Raw genomic sequence first — 21,690 nt, 5'->3', positions numbered from 1 at the left:
AACAAAAATGAATTAAGTAATTCTATTTATAAATATAAAAACTTTTAAAACAGGGAAAATGAAATCTAGTGTTTATTTACTTGTGCATAGGATATAAAACTGTAAAGAAAAGAAAGAAAGTGATTACTGTAACATGTAGAATAATAGTTACCTTTGTGAGGAAGGGAGAATTTGTGATTTAGAGGAACCAAATTGGAGGCTTTTGAGTGCTCACTATATTCTGTTTCTTAAACTCAGTGATAATGGAAAGCTAGTTGCTTTCTGATAATTATTTGAAATGTACTTTTTTTTTTGCAATGGAGTTTCACTCTTGTTGCCCAGGCTGGAGTGCAGTGGTTTACAGATGTGAGCCACCACACCTGGGCAGGCCAAGATTTCTATGTTAACTTTGTCTATCACTAAGCTCAAAAAAAAGAGAGAATTCAGGGCAGGGAAGGTGGGAAGCCCTGGGGGAAGGGGCAGCTGGGAGGAGGCCTCAGCCCCAGGGGAGCTGCAACATAGACTGAGACCCTCACATGTTTGGCTCTGTGTCCCCAACCAAAACTCATCTGGGATTGTAATCCTCCTGTGTCAAGGGAGGAATCTGGTGGGAGGGGATTGGATTTGGGGACAGTTTCTCCCGTGCTGCTCCCCGGATAGTGAGGTAGTTCTCAGGAGAGCTGATAGTTTCAAAGTGTGGCACTTACTGGTTCTCCACTCACTCCCTCCTGCCGTCTTGTGAAGAAGGTGCCTGCTTCCCCTTCCCCTTCTGCCATGATTGTAAGTTTCCAGAACTGCAAGTCAATTAAGCCTGTTTCCTTTATAAATTACCCAATCTCAGGTATTTCTTTACATCAGTGTGAAAACAAATGAATATAGTCCCCTTCCCTGAGGTGCCTACCCCTTAGGCAACCAGCTGCCCCCATGCTCCTCTTCTGCCCCCTGGTATTTCCTTTCCCCTCATGAGGCCCAAGTGATCCACATGGCCAGCCCCAGCCCCATCCTACTGCAGGCCTGTGTGGCTGCTGGAGAGGCCAGGCTCCTTTCTGCACCCCGAGGCTGCCCGATATGCTTTCTGGATCCTGTAGAAAACTGACCCACTATTCTCATACTGGTGCATCTTCTTCCAATACCTCAAAACTGGACAACGTGAACTTATCTTGTTTCTTGTCTCTTCTTGCTAGGGCTGTCATTGGGACAGTCCGAGATGGGGGGGTGGGGGGAGACAATGGATGAATGGATGGATGAATGGACAGTAGTCCAGGGAGATGTCCCTGTGTGTCCTGAACTGGGCCCTTCCTCCAATGAGAAGCCTTCCTGAGTGAGTTTATACAGTCATCCCTTCGTATCCATGGATTAGTTCTAGGGTCCCCGGGGATGCCAAAATCCATGGATCCTCAAGTCTCTGACATAACATGGCCTAGCATTTACATATCAGCTATGCACATCCTCCTGTAGACATTAGACCATCTCTAGATTATTCAGGATGTGTAATACAATGCAGATGCTACATAAATGGTCGTGATACTGTATTCTTTAGGGAATAATGACAAGAACAAAGTCTGCACATGTTCAATAGAAGCATAACCGTCCAATTTATTTTCTGAATATTTTCCATCTGCTGTTGCTGAATCTACAGATGCAGAGCTCCTGGATACGAGAGCCAAGTATGCTTTGAGAGTAGGGTGGGTGAGGTTGCTAATGAGTACAGGGGAGCAGGTGTTGCTCAGGAGGTCCCTGCACTGGGGCATCTGGACATCCTGCCTCAGGACTTGAGACTCCAGTTGGATGGCACAGGCAGACTTGGCACAGGCAGACTCAGCCCAGGTCAAAGCCATCCCCTTGAAGTTTCATTTTATCCCAAGCTCTTTCTGGACCCTGGAATTTGGCATCCCCTAGGCCCTGCGTGGAAGGACAGATGAACCAGGTTTTAGATAACATGTCTAGAAGAGTGAGCCCCTACTGTGTGCCTGGCACTTTCCTCACAGGATCCTCTAGCTAGAATATCCAAGGGTCATGGAGAGAAATACCCAGTTAAAATATCAGAAATGAAAAAGTGATACCATTAGAGACACTAAAAAGACCATTAGGTAATAGTATTAGCTTTTGTATTCTGAGATCCAACAGCAGCAGTCACTTCCCTCCACCCCTATGTGTATCCCAGGACCACCCTGGGCAGGGAGGGCTGAGGTTAGGGAGCAGCCATGGATGCTCTGATGCTGGCCGTGGGCCTCGGGGGTGACAGTGATGAGGAACTGGGTGCACACATGAGGGGGGCAGCCGGGCCTGGCCAGAGAAGCAGCACACACATGCACAGACGTGTTTACCCACATACACGTGTGCACGCACGTGCACAAACACATTGCAGGCAGGCATGTTGATGCCTCAGGCAGCGGAGGACCCTGACTCTGGGCACTGCTGACCCGGGCAAGGCCCCATTGTGATGCGTGCCATGACCTCAGAATGTCACTGGTGCTTAGCACCTGTCCGCTCTCTGGCCTGCCTCAGTGTTCTACAGCAGTTACACACAGGCAGTGGTATCTGTGAGCAGCTCTGTGGACTCAAAGGTTTTCTCCCTGAGAGGCATGACCCAGGCCAGCTGATTCATCAGAATCAGGTGAGCGTGACCTGCTCTCTTCCCTCCAGGCGGACTTGGGGACAGTGGCTACAGTGCGGGCGGTGTTGGCCTCTGTGGGGCAGCTACCGAGGAGAGTCATCCCTGAGCACTCACCAGGCGCCCGTTCTAAACTGCCCGTGTAGACGATTGGCTCTTTCGTCTCCATGGTGGCTTCGTAGAATGGGTGCTGTTCCCAAATGTCCCCATTCGACAGATGAGACGTCTGGGGTCAGAGAGGCAGTAACCGGCCTGGGAATCCGGACGTGACCCTGAGTTTTGCTCTCAGCCCTGCCGTGTGCTGTGCTGGAATTCAGGCCTGAACCCTGTGACCTCCCTGCCCTAGATCCCAAATCTGCCCAGGTTTCCGATCCTGATGGGGCAGAGCCTGGTCCTGGCAGAGCCACTGGTATAGATCCACTGGTATAGATCCACTGACGGTCCTCAGAACACCTCTGTGCCCTAAGCTGGGTCCTGATGGTCGCTGTGGGCCCCACTGAACACACGTGGTCCCTTGTCCGGGGGAGCCTGCTGCCCTTGGGCAGCTGTGGAAAATGAAGGAGCCCTGGAGGGCTGGCTGAGGGGAGACTATCTTCCCTTGTGTTCAAAGGGGGTCCAGGCACTAGGGTTCTCCCCAGGTATTTCTTGCTCTGTGTGGTCCTCTTGAGGCCTCGCCCTCCTTTTGCCTCTAGTATTCCCAGGAGGGACGGTCCATCTGGGTGTTCTCCAGGACCAAGGACCCACTGTTCTTCCTCAGTGACCCAGGAAAATGAAGCCTCCTCCTGTTGGGACGGCTCAGAATGGTGGACTCCACAGTCCCTCCGCGAGAGACGTTGTTTCCATGCGTACAATAGATCTTTTTCATCCCCCAAACCGAACACCCTCCTGCTCAACAGGCGTTATTCCTAAAGTGGCTTCACTGTTCAGACTGAAGAGCCATAGTAGCCAAAGTGATGAGCGAAGTAGAACCGAGCAGTCAGGAGAGATCTTGTTCCCTGTAGGAAACTGGGCATCTCTGAGGCCCTGAGCATCCCAGGAGGCCGATTGTACAGAGACCTCTGGTCGCTGACCCCAGTCTGCCTCCACATCCCTGGAATAGCCCATCATGGGCCCTTCACCCTTGGCAGGTGGAAACCATTCAACCTGCTGGGGCCGGTGTGTCCCCATTTCATGGCATTGGGGGACAACAGGATTCTCTGTCTAGGTCCCACTGTACTCAAGTCCTTGGGAAGATGCCAACCCCTGCTTGGGACTTGAGACTCCAGAGACTTGAGCAGCTGTGGGCCACTGGGTCTGGCCCCTTTTTACCTGGGGGCGGTGGTGGAATGGGGGTTACGCAGCCAGCCAGCATCTGGGAGCCCGGCGAGAGCGGTTCAGGTGTTCTCCGAAGCCGCCATGTACAGTGTAACCTTTAGACAATTTTGTCTCACAGGATGGACGTGGTAGAGGTCGCGGGTAGTTGGTGGGCACAAGAGCGAGAGGACATCATTATGAAATACGAAAAGGTACAAGTCGGTCTGCTTCTTGGAGGGAGGCTTCCTCCAGTGTGCCCTGGTCAAAGGGTCCTGGGCTCGCTAGGAGCACAGGGCAGGGACGGGTGGCCAATGCCCCCAGGCCCTTGCACCCTTTACCTTGGACCCCTCACCAAGGCTCCCTCTGGGCTACAGGGACACCGAGCTGGGCTGCCAGAGGACAAGGGGCCTAAGCCTTTTCGAAGCTACAACAACAATGTCGATCATTTGGGGATTGTACAGTGAGTCCTCTGCACTCCCCTCACCCCTAAAGCACCTGTCTCAGCTCAGGGATGGGTTTGCTTTTAGAAAGGCCTTTCTGATGCAGGACATGTCTCACCAGGTCGGGTCAACCTCCTTTCCAGGGACAGAACTCCTCCCTGACTCCCCTGCAGGTCCAGCCCGAGGTTGTTGTTAGGCCAGAGGTGTGGGGCCCATCTAGGGAGCCGGTGGGAATGGAGACTGGGCTAGGTCAGGCCCCTGGGCGCTCAGCAGTTCTGTCGGCAAGTGAGCACAAGAGGAGCGGGGCAGCCTGAGGGTCTGGCCCTGTCTACTTGGAGACAACCCCGGTGAGATCCAAGGGTTATGGCCACAGGGTGAGGGGACGCCTGGCCCAGCCTCAGGGCTGTTGTCCAGCAGGTCTCTGAGGGCCCACCTGCCCCTGTTCTCCCCCATTCCCCTAGAGCTACAGCCCTCACTGTCCCATGAGGGGAAAAGGCATGGTGACAATGGGGGCTGTAGCCCTAGGAGAATGGGGGAGAAGATGGGCAGGGCCCCGTTCTGGGCATCTCACGGTGAGGCCAGGGAGGCAGCAGGGCTTGCGGCTAAAGACCTGGGTCTGGTGCTGGGAAGGGATCTGGGGCCGGGTAAGAGGAGCCCAGCCAGGAGCCCATCCCTCAGGGATCACAGGATGGAGAGACAGAGGATCCCTGGGGAGGTAGGGTGGGAGGGAGCTGATGAGCCGTGCCACTTCTGAAATGCAGGGTGTGTGGCTCGGGTGCAGGGAGAGGCAGGTGGATGCTGGGAGGTCAGAACCTGCAAGGGCCTTGGGGCTGTCAAGTGGGGTGGGCCCCTGGTGCACCCAGAGTACACCGGGCAGGTCTCAGGGCAGGCTCCCTTGACCCTGGCGGGGTGATGTGGTCACTGCCTGAGGGACTCCTGTCAGGGCCCGGTCGCCCACCCTGGGCGGCCCCCATCCCATCTCAGGGCTAACCTTTCTCAGCTCCAGCAGAAAGCACCACCTCGAGTCCAGGACGGGCAGCCCCATTGGGCAGCCTGACCGCCCCCCACGCCAGGGACCCCAGTAACCCTGGCCAGGCTGTCCCTACACTCCTTCTTCTCCCAGGTCCTGCCCCTCCTGGGAGTCAGCCCCACAGGAAGGCCCTTGTCCTCCCTTCCCTGTGCCTTCTCCTGGGTTGAGCCCTGAGCTGGAAAGGGACAGAGCCAGTCCTTTCTGGGGGTAGGCAGCCAGGCTGGGGCCGCTCCAGGCCCCGTGCAGTTCCTCAGCTCTGCCTGGGTTGCCTTACAGTGAGACGGAGCTTCCTCCTCTGACTGCGCGGGAGGCGCAGGTAAGAGCCTGATGCATGGAGGGGCTGGTCCAGGGACGTAGGGACTGGGCAGGTGGTCAGTGAGGCAGAGCAAGCAGCTGGCCTGAGCGGTGGCGGGTGAGGGCAACACGCTGTCACTGGGAGGGGCAGCAGTCCCTGCTGGACCTGACCCCAGGTTGCTGTTAACTCTGGCAGTTTGATAAAATTCCAAAAGGAGAACCACAGTCCTGGCTTGGGGGTGGCTGCGTGCTTGTGTCAGGACCCCACCTAGAGGCTGGGACCTAAGACTGGTGTGTCTGTGGCCTGAGGATGGTACATCCCGGGGTCCCAAAGCCAGCCCACTGGTGCTCTTTTGCTCAAAGGCTCTCAGCCCTTGAGGTCTGCCCTTCCCTGGCTCCTTCCAGCTGGCTCCCACCAGGGCTCCAGAGCCCAAGACCCAGCATCCGCGGGCGGCTCTGGGAAGCCTGGCAGCTCCACTAACTCCAACGTGCCTCATTTGACAGCAAATTCGGCGGGAGATCAGCCGAAAGAGCAAGTGGGTGGATATGCTGGGAGACTGGGAGAAATACAAAAGCAGCAGAAAGGTAATGTGTGGAGGGAGGAAGCACTCTCTGCAGAGACAGGGGACAGGCACCCATGGCTGTGGCCTGGCACCGTCAGCCTCTCAGAGGGTGGGTGGCACACTGTCCTCGCCCAGAGGACTGCAGGCTTGGTCGCCAGATTTCCTGCCTATTCATGCAAGCGTCACCTTGCTGGGAGGGAATCTGAATCTAGGGCTGGGACTACCCGGACCTCAAGGCTAGAGATGCCCTGGTGACCTGAAGGAAGGAAAAGGTTCAGATCAGAGTTTCGACTCTGAGTGTCCATCCACTCTTTCAGTCCTGGGAAGGGAGACCCTGTCCCAGCTTGATCTCACCTCTACTGAGGAATCATGGGGCCAAAACTGACAATTTCCAGAATCCCTGGGCTCTGGTCCTCACTGGGGTCACCCCGTGGCCTGTGACACCAGATTGTTTTCTGCCCACAGCTCATAGATCGAGCGTACAAGGGAATGCCCATGAACATCCGGGGCCCGATGTGGTCAGTCCTCCTGAACATTGAGGAAATCAAGTTGAAAAACCCTGGAAGATACCAGGTACGCTCAGCCAGAGCAGAACAAACAGGACAGGCCGTGTCAGGGGCCCAGGTCTCCAGCTGGAGGGAATGTCAAGACCACCCTGGGGAGCTGGGGGTGAAGGTCAGATGAACACCCTGGGCACAGATGGTGACACAGTCACCACAGACAAACTCAGCTCTGGTGACCCTCCCTGGCTTCAGTAACAAGCGAAAATGCAGCTTTCTGCAGAAGGAAACCTTCCTTCTGTCCTTCCTTCCCGAAGTGCTGACTGTGGGCTGACTGCCACTGGGGGCAGGGAGTCTTCCATCTGTTCTGAGACTGCTTCCTCCTCTTGGCCCTGCCCTACAGATCATGAAGGAGAAGGGCAAGAGGTCATCTGAGCACATCCAGTGCATCGACCGGGACGTAAGCGGGACATTAAGGAAGCATATATTCTTCAGGGACCGATACGGAACCAAGTAAGCCTACAGGAGCCACAGGGTCCCAGCAGAGATGGGGTGAATGAAAGGGATGGGGGCTTCCCCGGACCAGAAGCCAGGGTCACCCAGGAGGGATGACACAGCTGCCAAGAGCTCTCCTGGCCCAGGGAGCAGCCAGCACCATGAACCGAGCACCTCCCTGGTTCCAAGCCCTGGGCCAGACTGGAACATGTGGGGCCAGAACCTAGGAGGATCCTGAGGAGATGGAAGGCAGCAAACAAAATCATGCACAATGGTGAAAGGTGCTCTCCCTGACCCATGGGGACCCATGGTAGGACCCACGGGAGGGTGGCAGGATAGAGGGCCCATGAGCCCCCCCCAGGCAACATGACAGCACCAAATGCTGGGAGAAGTAGCGGTCCTGGAAAGTCTCATCCAGGTCCGCTGGGAACATGACATGGCACAGCCACGTTGGCAGCCAGTTGGGCAGTGGCTCACAAAGCTCGATGGACTTGAACCACACATCCCCAAAGTGTCACAGAGATTGAACCCACTGATTTGGAAACTGACATCCACATGAAACCTGCATGCCAGGTTCACTGCCTGACTCCTCGTCACTCACACACGGAGCCTTCGGGGACGGCCTTCAACACGGGAATGGGGAGAGCAAGGCTGGTCCTCCCTTCAAACGGAAGACCCAGTGAGAAAAGGGAACGAGCCGGTGATGCCCGCACAAACGTGGGTGGATCCTAGATGCATTTTGCTGAGGGACAGAAGCCAGACCCAATAAGCTACCACAGTAGGATTCCCATTCCTAGGCCATTCTGGAAAAGGCCAAACCACAGGGACTGAGAAGCAGTCTGGGTGGCCAGGGCCTGACGGATCGGGGAGAGGCTGGGTGCATAGGGGCCACCCTGGAGACTTGGAGGATGAAGGAGTCGCCCCAGGAGGGGCTGGAGCGGTGGCCGGGAGACTCTGCACATTGGTTTGGAACCGTGGAGGAACTGTACACCCACAGACTGAACTGGCGTGTGTGCAAACTGAAAAAAAAAAAAAATCATTCAGAGTGAAAAGCATCAGGCAAGTCACTGTACAACTGGGCTATTTGCATGTCACAGATGTGGATTTTACTGAAACATTTCTTCAAGAGTCTCAGGCCCTGAAGAGCTCACTGCTTATCTGGTGAATCATCTGAACCTGAAACGGGATTTGCTGTTAGGCTTTGTAGACAAAGTGAAATTAACAACATCTGCGCAAAACAAACCAAAGCCCCCTTTCTCTGTTTCCTAGGCAGCGGGAACTACTTTACATCCTCCTGGCGTATGAGGAGTATAACCCGGTGAGTATTCCCGGCAGTGAGGTTCCCGGGCCATATTTCCATATTCACAGGAGTGGGTGTCTGGTGGGGGTGTCATTGCTTCTTTTAAAGTTAGTATTTGTGACCCACCAGGATATAGGAGGTGGGATGTCACCTCACTGCTGGCATAAACCTCCAAGGAAGTGGGTGGTCTCAAGGGGTCAAGCTGATACACAAAGGAGTCAGGGCCTGGACTCCTAATGTCACCTGGGCCTGACCACCACTTCTCAGAACAAGAAATGACGCCCTCCTCCTGGGGCTGCCCCAAAGCCCAGGAGCTTGGCAGCATCACACACAGGATGGTGCTATCAGCAGACATTTTGGACAAGATGCTGAAGTGCCTGATGGACTTGGCTCTTGTCATGAAATGAATGTGCATCCTGAGGAAGCCTCTTTCTCAGAGGAAGCCTCTCCTTCAGAGGAAGCCTCTCCAGTCACCTCTGCCCTCTCCAATGACATGAGTCCTCCCAGGTGACCTCAGCCCTCCCAGGTGATGTCCTTCCATAGTGACTCTGGCTCTTCTTGCAGGAGGTGGGCTACTGCAGGGACCTGAGCCACATCGCCGCCTTGTTCCTCCTTTATCTTCCTGAGGAGGATGCATTCTGGGCACTGGTGCAGCTGCTGGCCAGTGAGAGGCACTCCCTGCAGGGTAAGTGAACTGCTGCCCTGGGGACCTCCTGCAGCCAGACCTGGGGATGGCCACCCTGGCCAGGTGATCACAGCTTTCAGCCAAGGCACCCTCCTTGTGTCGCCAGCTTGTTGGGAGACTTTAGGATGTCTCTGCTGAGGGTCCCACAGGAGTCCACGGCTGACCCCCAAAGCCCAAATCAGATGCCTCTCATCCCCATCAGCAGAGGGCATCTCATCCTCCCCTTGGCCACCCTCTGTGTCCTGGAGCCACGCCCTCCGGCTCTGATTCTGTGCAGTTGACTCTCCCCTCCCTGAGAGTCCTCCTGCCCTCCAGCTGCCCGGGCTCCTGCTGCCATCGGTGCCCACGAATGGGCCGACCAAGCCCAGGTGGCAGCATCTCCCCATCCCCTGTTCCCTGGCCCGACCCCACTACCAGGAGATGACCAGGAAGCCCAGCACCCACCCAGTTCCGGCCGCCCTGTCGTGGCCTGAAAGTCAGGCTTGCCCTTTTTGCACCCTGGCCCAGGAGGCCTCCAGGGGAACCTCCAGCCAGGCTCCAGGGAATGTTCCTGCCCCACCTCCCCAGGGTAAAGGCCGCATGTTGGGGTCACCAGATGGGAAGGTGGGAGGCCTTGGGGTTTGGGGGCCTCTCCAGCTGTCCAGCTCTTGCAGCTGATGGCCCCACATCTTGGGAGAAGGCTCTGATTTCACGATGGGCTGGGGGCTTCTCAGGATTTCACAGCCCAAATGGCGGGACCGTCCAGGGGCTCCAAGACCAACAGGAGCATGTGGTAGCCACGTCACAACCCAACACCATGTGGCATCAGGTGAGTTTATGGTCCCCTCAGCTCTTCCCAGAGGCCCTGCCTCCGGTGGGGCTGTAGGAGCAGGGGGGCTGGAGCCCCTCGTGGGGCTGGTGACTGGCTGAGTCCCAGCCAGGGCCTGACCTGGGACGTCGGGTTCTCCATGGGCTGGGAGTTGGTTTCCTTTCCTGCCCTGGAGGAGACAGAGGCACAGGGATGGGGGCCCAGCTCCCGCAGAGCAGGGCAAAGGGCAATGTGTCCACCGGGAGTGTGGGAAGGTGACAGTGTTGTGGGGAGCTCTGGACACCGCCCAGTGTTCTGCACTAGGGGAAGGGTCTTCAGAGGCCCTGGAAGAGGGAGGTTTTTAGGGCAGCCCAGTGGCCTGAGCAACTCTGTTGCTTCCATCAGGACAAGAAAGATCTATGTGGGCAGTGTTCGTCCTTAGGCTGCCTCATCCGGATATTGATTGACGGGGTAAGGAGGCATAGGGAGACCCAGGCTCAGGGACCCTCCTTGCCCTGCAGTGCCCTGCTTCCCCAGCCCGGGGGTCTGGCTCACTCCCAGCCCACAGGAGGCTCAGGTGGGTCCCCAAAGGACACACAAGCAAAACCCTCTGCCCAAGAGGGGTCATCCCAGGGCAATGGCTGGGGCTCAGGCCCAGCCTCATGGGCAGACTGGGCCAGGACCCGACTTGAGAGGGCTCAGGGAAGCCTCAAGCCCTGGGCAAGCCCCTCTCTCCAGGAGCCACATCCCCACTCAAATGAGTGCCCCCCATGAGGAGCTTCAAGACCTTATCTGACCCAGCATCCTGGAGAGCTCAGGCGACCCTCATGGGGAAGGTCACTGACTCTGGAGACTGAAGCCCCAGTGTGCGCAGCTCGAGCCACCAGCCCCAGCCTTGAAGGACCAGGTTCTTTCACACCTGCTATCCCCACAGATCTCTCTAGGGCTCACCCTGCGCCTGTGGGACGTGTATCTGGTAGAAGGCGAACAGGCCTTGATGCCGATAACAAGAATCGCCTTTAAGGTTCAGCAGAGTAAGTCTACGTGTGCCCAGCGGGGCCTGGGGAGCCCTGGGGTCAGACCCCGACTGGCCCGAGGGCAGCTTCCTCACACTGTCCTCATGATCCTGTGTTCTGGCCCAGAGGGAGGTCTGGCCAGGTGGGCTGGGCAGGACACTGTGACACCGAGCCCATCCCCCACATGACCCAGATGAATGTCGAGAGTGTGCTGAGCACTTCCCTGTCCAGATCGCCCCCCAGCCACAGTCTCCTGTGTATATCTGGACGCCTGGGGTGGCCACAAAAGGATCCGGCACCGCCCAGTGGGAGACTGAAGTGGCCATGGGGTATAAGCGGTGACCATTCCCAGGTAACTCCCCTGGCCTGATATCCGCCCTGTCCCTAGAGCGCCTCACGAAGACGTCCAGGTGTGGCCCGTGGGCACGCTTTTGGAACCGGTTCGTTGATACCTGGGCCAGGGATGATGACACTGTGCTCAAGCATCTTAGGGCCTCTATGAAGAAACTAACAAGAAAGCAGGAGGACCTGCCACCCCCAGGTGGGCTCCAGTGCCATGTCCCCTCCCATGTCACCCTCTGGGGTAGTCAATAGTAGGGGAGTGCCCGGGACCCGCAACCCTACTACCTGGGCCTTCCTCTTCACCTTTTCTTCCTCCTCTTCCTCCTGGACTTTAAGAAAGTACAGGAGGCCCACCGGTCCTCAGGGCAGGCGCTCAGTGCGTGTATACTGGACATGCTGTGCACACAGGAGGGGGATGTGGGCAAGACCCTCCAACAAGCCCCCTCCCACTTTCCATGGTGTCTCCCTCTCCCCCTTGCAGGGCCCTCCAAGTTACTAGACGAGCCCAGACCCATTTGTGGGAGACCCCGCCCCTCCCTGCAAGCACTCACAGCCTCAGAGAGCAGCAGAGGCCCCTCACTCCTGCACACTCCTCCAAGGTTGCCAGGACAACAAGCCTTGAGCCAGGGAGACAAGGGAATCGGTGTCCCTGACCCACAGAGCATTCAGGGAAAGGGCACCGGCGGGACCCCGGGCCCAGAGCCAGAGCCAAGAGTTCAGCCAGAAGTGGGAACGGTCAGTCCTGGCATGGACTGGGCAGCCCAGGAGGGCAGAGGGTGACCCACATCCGGGCCCAATCACCCACTGCGGAGACGGGTCCCCACGTGAGGTGACAAGGGGCTGGGTGACATCCAAGGCCCCTCCCACCTGAGTTCTGACTGGGGGCCGTATCCCAGGCCCAACAGCCCTGGGACGAAGGTGTGTGGCAGGAAGCCCCCAGCCAGTCTGAACCCTGGGGGCAGTCCCGGGAGCCACCCGCCATGCCACGACAGCTTCCCCACGCCAGGCAGCACGCACCCCTCCCTCTGGAATCAGCAGACTACAGGCGTGTCCTCAGTGTCAGGCCACGGGGGCCACACAGAGACCCCGAGGACTCCAGAGAGGCAGGCAGGTGGGGCCCAGCCCGGAAAGGCCTGCGTGGGCTCACTGGAGATGCTGACCGCGTCTGTTTTCCTTTCAGCCAAACCCGAGCAAGGGTCGTCGGCATCCAGGCCTGTGCCAGCTTCACGTGGCGGGAAGACCCTCTGCAAGGGGGACAGGCAGGCCCCTCCAGGCCCACCAGCCCGGTTCCCGCGGCCCATTTGGTCAGCTTCCCCGCCACGGGCACCTCGTTCTTCCACACCCTGTCCTGGTGGGGCTGTCCGGGAAGACACCTACCCTGTGGGCACTCAGGGTGTGCCCAGCCCGGCCCTGGCTCAGGGAGGACCTCAGGGTTCCTGGAGATTCCTGCAGTGGAACTCCATGCCCCGCCTCCCAACGGACCTGGACGTAGAGGGCCCTTGGTTCCGCCATTATGATTTCAGACAGAGCTGCTGGGTCCGTGCCATATCCCAGGAGGACCAGCTGGCCCCCTGCTGGCAGGCTGAACACCCTGCGGAGCGGGTGAGATCAGCTTTAGCTGCACTGAGCCACAACGTGGGCATGGACTTCCCGGCCCTGCAGTGCACCCAGCACTGATTCCGACCAGGGCATCCCCTTCAGAGCTAGGGATGAACAGCAGTGTGCTCCCACCTCAGGGCCTTGCCTCTGCGGCCTCCACTTGGAAAGTTCTCAGTTCCCTCCAGGCTTCTAGAAGCATCTGGGCCAGGGCTCATGGCTGGATAATTTCCCTAGGCTTAACCCAAGCAAGCTTCGCCTCCTCGTTTTATTTTTTGTTAAACTTATGAGAATGTATTAAGAAAGAGTGCAGCTCGAGAGACATTCAGAGATGGAACACACCAGACCCCAGATCACAAAGCCAACCATGCCCAGCCCCTCCCAACACCCCCAGCCCCACGACCATCGTTCTGAATTCTGACGACACCGTGAGCCTGCCTTTGTACTTTAAACTCATGGAAGGATAACCACCTTCACGTTTTGAAATAAATGTTTCCTGTTGAAATGATTTTAGATTTTAGACAAATATTGAAAAGGCACTATAGTGTCCTCCTATGCCTTCCATCCAGCTGCCCCTAATAATGATGTTTTGCAGTCCCATGGCACATAAGAAATTTAGGCCGGGTGTGGTGGCTCACACCTGTAATCCCAGCAATTTGAGAGGTCGAGGCGGGAGGTTCAGGTTCACTTGAGTCTAGAAGTCTGAGACCAGCCTGGGAAACCTAGGTGGACCCGGTCTCTAGAGAAAAGTCAAAGAAATTAGCCAGGCATGGTGGCATGTGCCTATAGTCCCACCTAGTCAGGAGGCTGAGGCAGGAGGATTGCTGGAGCCCACGAGTTCCAGGAAGCAGTGAGCCATGATTGCACCACTGCACTCCAGCCTGGGTGACAGAGTGAGACTTTATCTCTTAAAAAAAATTTAAGAAATTTAATGTGGGTACAATTCTATTAACTAAATAATAATGTGAACTATTATCTAAGGTTATGAAGGCTAGAATTATCCCATTTTTGCCTAACTTCTCGTACCTGTCCCAAGATCCCACCTTGGACTCACCCTCTGCCTTCAGCTCATGTCTCTTCAGCTTCCTCCACATGGTCCAGCAAACACACACCTGGGCTGAATGGTAGAGCTGATTGCTCATACACAAAGGTAGACCGGTGGGCAGGGATTTTCAAACTTATACAGTAAATGAGTTTTCCTTGGTGTTCTGGAGAGCACCGTTTGAGAAATACTTTGACAGTGAATCTAGGCCTCAAGATCCATCAGCTGCTCTAGCTTGAATTTTGCTCAAGCTCAGTGAACACCTGCTCTGCCGGGTGCACGTGAAAGGGGCAAGGATGAGTAAGCTGTAGATAAAGAAGACAGGACACGGGGGTCTGTCTAAGCTCTATCCCCTGCCTTCAGCACTGAGGGATGAAATCCAACTCTTAGGGAACGGTGGCCACGTGCTGGGCCAGCCCCAGGCTCTCAGGATCTGACAGTGAGTGACGCAGAGCCAGGCCTTGCCCCTGGGGAGCTCTCCAGCATACACCTCCCTCTCCCCTCCCAGCGTCCCGCAAAGCAGGCGTCAATGCCATTGTTAATGCACAGAGGAGGAACCTGACTGTTAGACCTGGGTTTTCCAGGGTTGCACGGCTTCTGGGAGACGGATGTGACCCTGAGGACAGGGCGCAGGCCAGTGTAATGCCAGGATGGAATGAGCTGTGATCTGTGCTGCATAGAGGCCTAGGCCAAGGTGGGACTGACGGATGACCAGGTCAGCCGGGTCACTGAAAACACTCTTGGGTCCTCACCTGCCGGTTCCCAGGAGTCTGGAACTGCCAGGAGAGTGGTGGCAGGTCCCCCATCCTCAGCTGGGTGGGCCTGGATAGAACAGCAAGGCGAGGGCACATTTCCCCGGCCATTCCCTCCAGGCACAGCTGTGACCTGCTCATTCCGATTTTGGGGAAATATTTCCACACACACAGAACTGCAAAGAGCAGTGGACATGGTGAGAGGCGTTTGGACATGGGATAGGCAGGATTTTGGAGGCAGAGCCTCCAGGGCTTGCCGATGGGTTAGCTGCAGGGCTTGAGAGGGAACGGAGAATCCAGGATGATGTGTTCACATCGGTCCATTTGCTTCCTCCGTGCCACGCCTGTGCTGGGCACTGGGAGAGAGAGATGTGCATAGGAGCACCAGGCTGGGGGAGGTGTGGGGGGAAGCCCAGAGTGTCTGGGCAGGGTAGGAAACCCAGAGTGTCTACTGGGAGCTGAAGGCTTATGTCTACCTCAGTGCCGTCCGCGTTCTCTGTATGAACAAGTACAGGCTGAGCTGCCTGGAGGAGGAGCAGCTGCTGTTGCTGGTGACCAGCATGTTCGGGAACGGAGACTGCTCTGGTAACAGAGAGATGGGTGGCCTGAGGTCTGGATGGTCTAGGGGGTGATAGGGCACAGAAGGACCCAGGAAAGGGTCTGGGGGATGCAGGACGTTCTACAGAGGGTGTTTGGGAGTCAGTGCTCAGGTCACTCCAGGTCACGCAGGTCATTTGCTGGCCTCTGTCGTAATTATTGCCATATGAGAGTGCCACCTTTCCTGTGACATAATTTAGATACTCCTGTGAATGGCCTACCTGTTTATATTTACAACTTCATGTTTAAAGGAAATTTGTATCACTCTCACAAATGGAAAGCCAGCAAAGCATAAATTCAATGAAAACAAAATGAAGTCAATGAACTTTAGCTAGATACTATTCCCTGACCAAGGCCTGCTGGAGGCAGTACAACCAGGGTTTGAATTGAGATCTGCCAAGCTTCTGAGTTTATTCTGTTTCCCCCACACCAGGGTTCCTCAATACTGCATTACTGACATCAGGGGCCAGACAATTCTTTGCGATGGGGGCTGTCCTGCACCTGGCAGGATGTTTAGCAGCTTCTCTGGCCTTCACCCACTGGAAGCCAGGGGAATGCAGAAGAGGCTTGTTTATTCTCCCATTTAATGCTCAGGACAATATCTGACATAAATGTTATGTCTTTTATTTTATAAATGAAGAAAATGAGACTCAGAAAGGTTTAAGCGAGTCACTTAAGAACACACAGACAGCAAGAGGTAGAACCCGAAACTGAACACAGGTGTCCACACGAGACAACAAAAAAGTTCAGGTTCCAGCTTCCTTTGAGTCTCTCATTTCAACAATGGCCATCGTCTGCATACGAGCTGAAGTACAGGAAAGCTGGGCTGAACTCTCCTCCCATCAGGCCTAGGAGCCCCATACCAGAACCCCAGCCCAAGGTCTCCCAGTCAGGCCCGCTGGAGGGAGCTGGCATCCACACTAGCATGGTTTCTCAAAGCTACAGGGATGCCAGTCTCGCCGCTGATGAAGAAAATGAAGGGCATTTGCTTCTCCTGCAGGCTGTCGGGATTTAACACAGATTCCTTTTCTTGCTCTCTTCTCCTGTAGCACAAAACTGGGTGGTCCATCCCCCTCCCGGTGTCCCAAGGCTTTGTTGCATGTTCTTTTTAATTTCTCCCACTCTCGCAGTGCACCCTACCCTCATCTCCCTGGCAACCTTTCTGCTCTATCCTGTCGACACCTGGATCACAAGAACACTTGGGAGGCCCCTTAACAAGCTACATCCCAAATTATCATTCCCCTTTGTCCTCAGCCAGTGCCCAGGTCCAACTCGCTCTCCTGGGGTGACTTTCTTTCCTGCCCAATATGGTTTCATCATCTGTAAATTGGGGATAATTGAAGTCTTGATCCTGATATTGGGCTCTCAAAGTAGAAGTAGCAAGCTCAGCCAAGTCACTTAAACAAGAGGAGACGTTCCTTGTGAACCAAAAGGGAACTGGTCACAAGGGCCGCTCCTTCTCTCAGGCCTCTCCAGCATGCCCTTGGCTCAGCCAAAGAAGAGACACAGGCTGTGCTTCTGCACTGTGGGGATAATGTAGGTACCTGGTCCTTGACCCTGGGACTTTAACAGTTCCCTCTTGTGGCTCAGTTGTACAGCTTCAATGACACAAAGTGGCTTTTGCTCAAAATAGCCTTTGATAGGTTAAGGTACTCCTCTGCCACTCTAAGTCTGTGTGGAACAGACAGGGTTTTGCTTCACAGAGAAGATGCATAAAATTTGGTCTTAAAAATGAGTTCACCATGCATACATACACACGAAAAAAGTAAATACTGCATTACTGTATATATGAGGTTCCAAAATAGGCAAAACTAATTTATGGTGACAGAATAGTGGTGACCTCTGAGGGTCAGTATCGACTGGGAGAGAACAGAAGAGAGCCTACTGGGGTGCTGGAAATGTTCTGTATCTTAATTTTGCAGGATAATTCCTTGGATGTATCCCTAAAAATTCAGTCAAGCTATATAGTAAGATTTGTGCAGTTTACATAAGTAATAGGAGAGATAAGAGGGGGAACCTGTGGAGAAGCAGAACATTTCAAGATCTAGAAAGCAACATTTGCAAGGGTACACAGTGTTCAGACAGGGACCAAATCATAGAAACTTCTAGGGTTTGCCATGCTGAAATGACTGACTTCAAACCATAGGGCATACATACCTTCCAGTGAAGAAGAGCACCTGAGTAAAATGACTAGAGGTGCATTTCAAAGATTATTCTATTGGAAATATAAAGAACGAATTGGAGGAGTAGGAGGCAAATAGTCCAAGGGACAGATAAAAACCTTTCTTTTTTTTTTTTTTTTTTTGAGACAGGGTCTCCCTCTGTCACCCTAGCTGGAGTGCAGTTGTGCGATCATGGCTCACTGCAGCCTCTACTTCCTGCGCTCATGCAATCCTTCCATCTCAGCCTCCCAAGTATCTGGGACTCCAGATGTGCGGACCACACCTGGCTAATTTTTTTATTTTGTTGTAGTGACGGGAATCTCACTGTTGTTTCCCAGGCTGGTCTTGAACTCCTGAACTCAGGCAATCTTCTGGCCTTGACCTCTCAAAGTGCTGGCATTACAGGTGTGGGCTACAGTGCCTGGCCTTATTAAAATGTTGATGTAATAAATGGGACTACCTAGTGCTGTGCTTTCTCCTTAAAGGAGAAAGCTGACAGAATAAAACTAGCAGTAATAATCTGGTAAATTGTGCTTTCTACAGAGTAAATTTTGTTTGTCTCATGACATTTATGCAAATATTCAAATGTTTCAGGAATATAAACATTTAAAATTTGGGTTATAAATAATGCCTCCTGGCTCTGAAATTACCTGAATTCATGAAGCAATCAGTAGTAAATATGAAGGAAAAATGAAACACAGCCTTATATGCAAGGACAAGCACAAATTTCTAATTCTTGTTATAATTTGGGTGCCCACCTGGTTTTGAAGGTGAGCCTTGGTTTGACTGGTTCTGAGACATTTCTCTCAAATAGCAAATGAGTAGTGGGTATGAATAGGGTACATTGGAAAGTCATGTCAAAATTCCATGTAATTTTGGAGTGTTTTTTCTCCCATGTAATTTATATAATTTGACATGTGTATTCCTATGTAAAATATTTAACCACTTCTCTACAACAAGCATTAAGTGGGCTAATTAGTATGCTCTTCTTATTTCATATTTCTGTGATTTCTCTTATCTGGAATGACTTTTTTATGCCACCCAGGCTGGAGTGCAGTGGCACATTTACTGCTCACTGCAGCCTCAACTCCCCAGGGTCAAGCCATCCTCCTATTTCAGCTTCCCTAGCAGCTAGGACTACAGGTGTGCACCACTATGCCCTGCTAATTTTTGTGTTTTTTTTGTAGAGACGGGTTTTTGCTATGTTGCCCAGGCTGGTCTTGAACTCCTGAGCTCAAGAGATCCACCCACTGCAACCTCCCAAAGTGTTGGGATTACAGGTGTGAGCCACTGAACTCAGCTTCTTTTCTAATTTGTTTTTATTCTGAGATCAGATGAGATCGGCATGTTCAGGTTGGTATGGCCATAGACTGCTTTTATCTATTCTAATAATTTTGTATTGTACAATGTGTTGGAAAGGCAAGATGAAGTTAGATTATGAAGGGTTCATTTCCATTCAATTCTGTCTATCCTTCTGGACTTTGCCTAAATCTTACCTTCTTTGGAGCTTTCCTGAACTTATCTCCTTTGAATTCTTACATTTGGATCCTTTGTATTTGAGTATTTTTACATATATATGTACATAAATAACACATGTTTTATGTGTATTAATTTACTCTCCCAACTAGATTGCAAGCTGCTTGAAGAGTAACCTTTTTTTAAAGTCACATTGGACCGTTTTAAGCACAAATTTAGCATATGCTTGATGATTGAGAGAACCATATGGTTCCAGTCATTGGTGTGTCTGTATGATTGTGATATGTTGCTATTTAAAAATCAATAGTTATTTCTTATTTAGTTTTCTGTTAAGCCATAACCTTTTGCTCTCATTTATACGTCTTCTGAACGTTAAGTAACATGTGGCTCATATTTCAAACTCCCAATTTGGAAGTTTATAGCAATGTGACTGAAGTTTATAATTACAGGTCTCAGAGAACTGCACTACACAGAAGTTCTCTATGTGTTAGAAGAATTTATTAGAAGATAGACAATTGTAGGTTACACTGTAATTTAGAAGACTTTTGCGCATCTCATGTATTTGTGTCAGTTTGAGAATTTGAAAATGCCCCCAAAATGTCTGTTCTTCACTAGTGCCTCTTGTGATCCTGGCAGAGATAAGCTAAACTTTTGAAAGGGTAGACTTTTTCTGTTTATCTTAGTATCCTGAGTCCCTAAATCTGGAATGTAGTAGATGTTTGTACATTTCCCTATGTCAGTGAAGTCAAAATACTACAGGTGGATTTTTCAGCTTTTCAAAGTTTTCACATTTACTAAGTCCTTCACAGTTATCTCCTACTAGTTAAAAAACTATTTGCCTCAATTTATGCCAGTGCTACTTTGACATTTGCATTGCTGTAAAACCCTTACTAAAAGGTATATTTTTCTGGTATGTAAATACATGTATGCAGCTTTTCTCATATCTTTGAGAAAGCAAAAAATTGTACTAAATTATGATTTCGACTGTAATAGGATTATGGCTTAGTCATGATCAGTATTATATTTTCAACTATGTCTTACTAGGATTATTGTAAAAGACTTTCAAAATAGTTCATGTGAATTTTTGTCTGATCTTCACAAACTCAGGTATGTACATAGCTCTCCCCCACCTTCTCCTGGCTTTGCCAATTTACTTTATTTTTATTGTGGTTATATATATATATAACATACCATTTACCATTTGAACTATTTTAAAAAGTGTACAAATAGTGTCATGAAGTACATTCACAATGTTGTATAACCATCACCACTATCCATTTCCAGAACTTGTTCATCATCCCAAACAGAAATTCTGTATCCCTTTTTTTCCCCAGCCCCTGGTAACCTCTATTCTACTTTCTGTTTTTATGAATTTGCCTATTCTAGACATTTCATGTAAACAGAATCAAACAATATTTGACCTTTCTTATTTCACTTAGGATAATGTTTTCAAGGTTTATCCATGTTGTAGTACATAGCAGAATTTAATTTCTTTTTTTGACTGAATAATTTGTATGTACTACATCTTGTCTGTACATCCATCTGTTGATGGGACATATTTGGGTTGTTTCCACCTTTTGGCTATTGTGAATAATGTTGCTGTGAACATTGGTGTGCAAATATCTATCTGAGTCCTGCTTTCACTTCTTTTGGATATAAACCTAGGAATGGAATTGCTGGGTCATATGGTAATTCTATATTTAACCTTTTAAGGAACAGCTAAACTGGTTTCCACAGCTTCTGTACCGTTTTATATTTCCACCAGCAATGCACAAGTGCTCCTTCCATTTTCTCCATATCTACCCAATACTTGTTATTTTCTGTTTTCTTCCAATTAATAACCATCCTAATGGGTGTGACATAGTATTGTCATTTTGATTTTTAGTTTACTAATGGCTAGTGCTAATGAGCATTTTTTTATGTGCTATTGGTCATTTGTATGTCCTTTTTGGAGAAATGTCTATTCCATCCTTTGCCCATTTTTGAATTGAGATGTGTGCTTTTTTGTTGTTGAGTTGTAGTTCTGTAGTTCTTTATACATTCTGGATATTATTCTCACATCAGATATATGATTTACAAATATTTTCTCCCAAATATTTCTGTGGCTTACAGATATATTAATATCTGTGGATTGTCTTTCATGGTCTTGATAGGATCTTTTAATGCCCAAATTTTTCAATTTTGATGAAATAATGTATGTAGTTTTGAACTTAAACAGTGTTACAGATTGCACAAAGGATATAACCATGAAATTCTGATAGAGTTACCCCACAGCTGCAGAAAACCAGAATAGAAAGAACCCTACTCTAAAACCCAAAAGACTTCCCTAGATAGAGTCCTTCGAAAATAATTTTCTAAATTATTCACACAGCCTGTGGATAAATTAAGAGGAAATGATATCTGTGCTGCTTGTGATGAAAACACAGAAGAGTCAATTATGTTATCAAATCTTAGCTGGAATGGAAAATCAGGAGGATATTTATTAGCAAACATTAATAAAAGGTTGGCCTTTATTATTGTAAGCATGTACACAGACGACAGCAGGTAGTCTCTACCATAAGAATGAGAAATGGCTCCTATCTTTATGAATTCTGAAATTTAACTTTTCTTAACCCAATTGCTGTAAGGGCCTAGGGTTTATTTGTTATGTGTGTTATTGGAGTAGAGACTGTTCGAAGGTTAAGGGGGTATTTAGTGATGCAAGTGACATTTATATGTTTTAAAATC

General features: G+C 51.5%; 1 protein-coding gene across 1 annotated transcript; it reads left to right on the top strand.

Moving 5' to 3' along the window:
• Window positions 1–2,784: 2,784 nt before the first annotated feature.
• Window positions 2,785–13,442, top strand: LOC101144080 (TBC1 domain family member 3G). The gene is made up of 15 exons (XM_063706317.1): window positions 2,785–3,748; window positions 4,026–4,098; window positions 4,261–4,346; window positions 5,633–5,672; window positions 6,155–6,235; window positions 6,679–6,786; window positions 7,117–7,226; window positions 8,478–8,526; window positions 9,073–9,193; window positions 9,907–10,001; window positions 10,386–10,451; window positions 10,915–11,014; window positions 11,385–11,537; window positions 12,519–12,954; window positions 12,998–13,442. Exons 1-15 carry the CDS (start codon window positions 3,699–3,701, stop codon window positions 13,128–13,130), a joined length of 1,701 nt encoding a protein of 566 aa, XP_063562387.1. The 5' UTR covers window positions 2,785–3,698; the 3' UTR covers window positions 13,131–13,442.
• The last annotated feature ends 8,248 nt before the right edge of the window (window positions 13,443–21,690 follow it).

Source organism: Gorilla gorilla, chromosome 4, assembly GCF_029281585.2.
Source record: "Gorilla gorilla gorilla isolate KB3781 chromosome 4, NHGRI_mGorGor1-v2.1_pri, whole genome shotgun sequence".
In the NCBI taxonomy this organism is placed as follows: domain Eukaryota; kingdom Metazoa; phylum Chordata; class Mammalia; order Primates; family Hominidae; genus Gorilla; species Gorilla gorilla.
This window is presented reverse-complemented; position numbering and strand designations above follow the sequence as displayed.

Bases quoted from the DNA above. Each gene is read 5' to 3' on its own strand.
- LOC101144080 (XM_063706317.1), top strand. From the start codon at position 3,699: ATGGGCCCTTCACCCTTGGCAGGTGGAAACCATTCAACCTGCTGGGGC. The intron at 3,749-4,025 runs GTGTGTCCCCAT...TTTGTCTCACAG, and splicing joins CATTCAACCTGCTGGGGCCG to GATGGACGTGGTAGAGGTCG. The intron at 9,194-9,906 runs GTAAGTGAACTG...GGGGCTTCTCAG, and splicing joins TGAGAGGCACTCCCTGCAGG to GATTTCACAGCCCAAATGGC.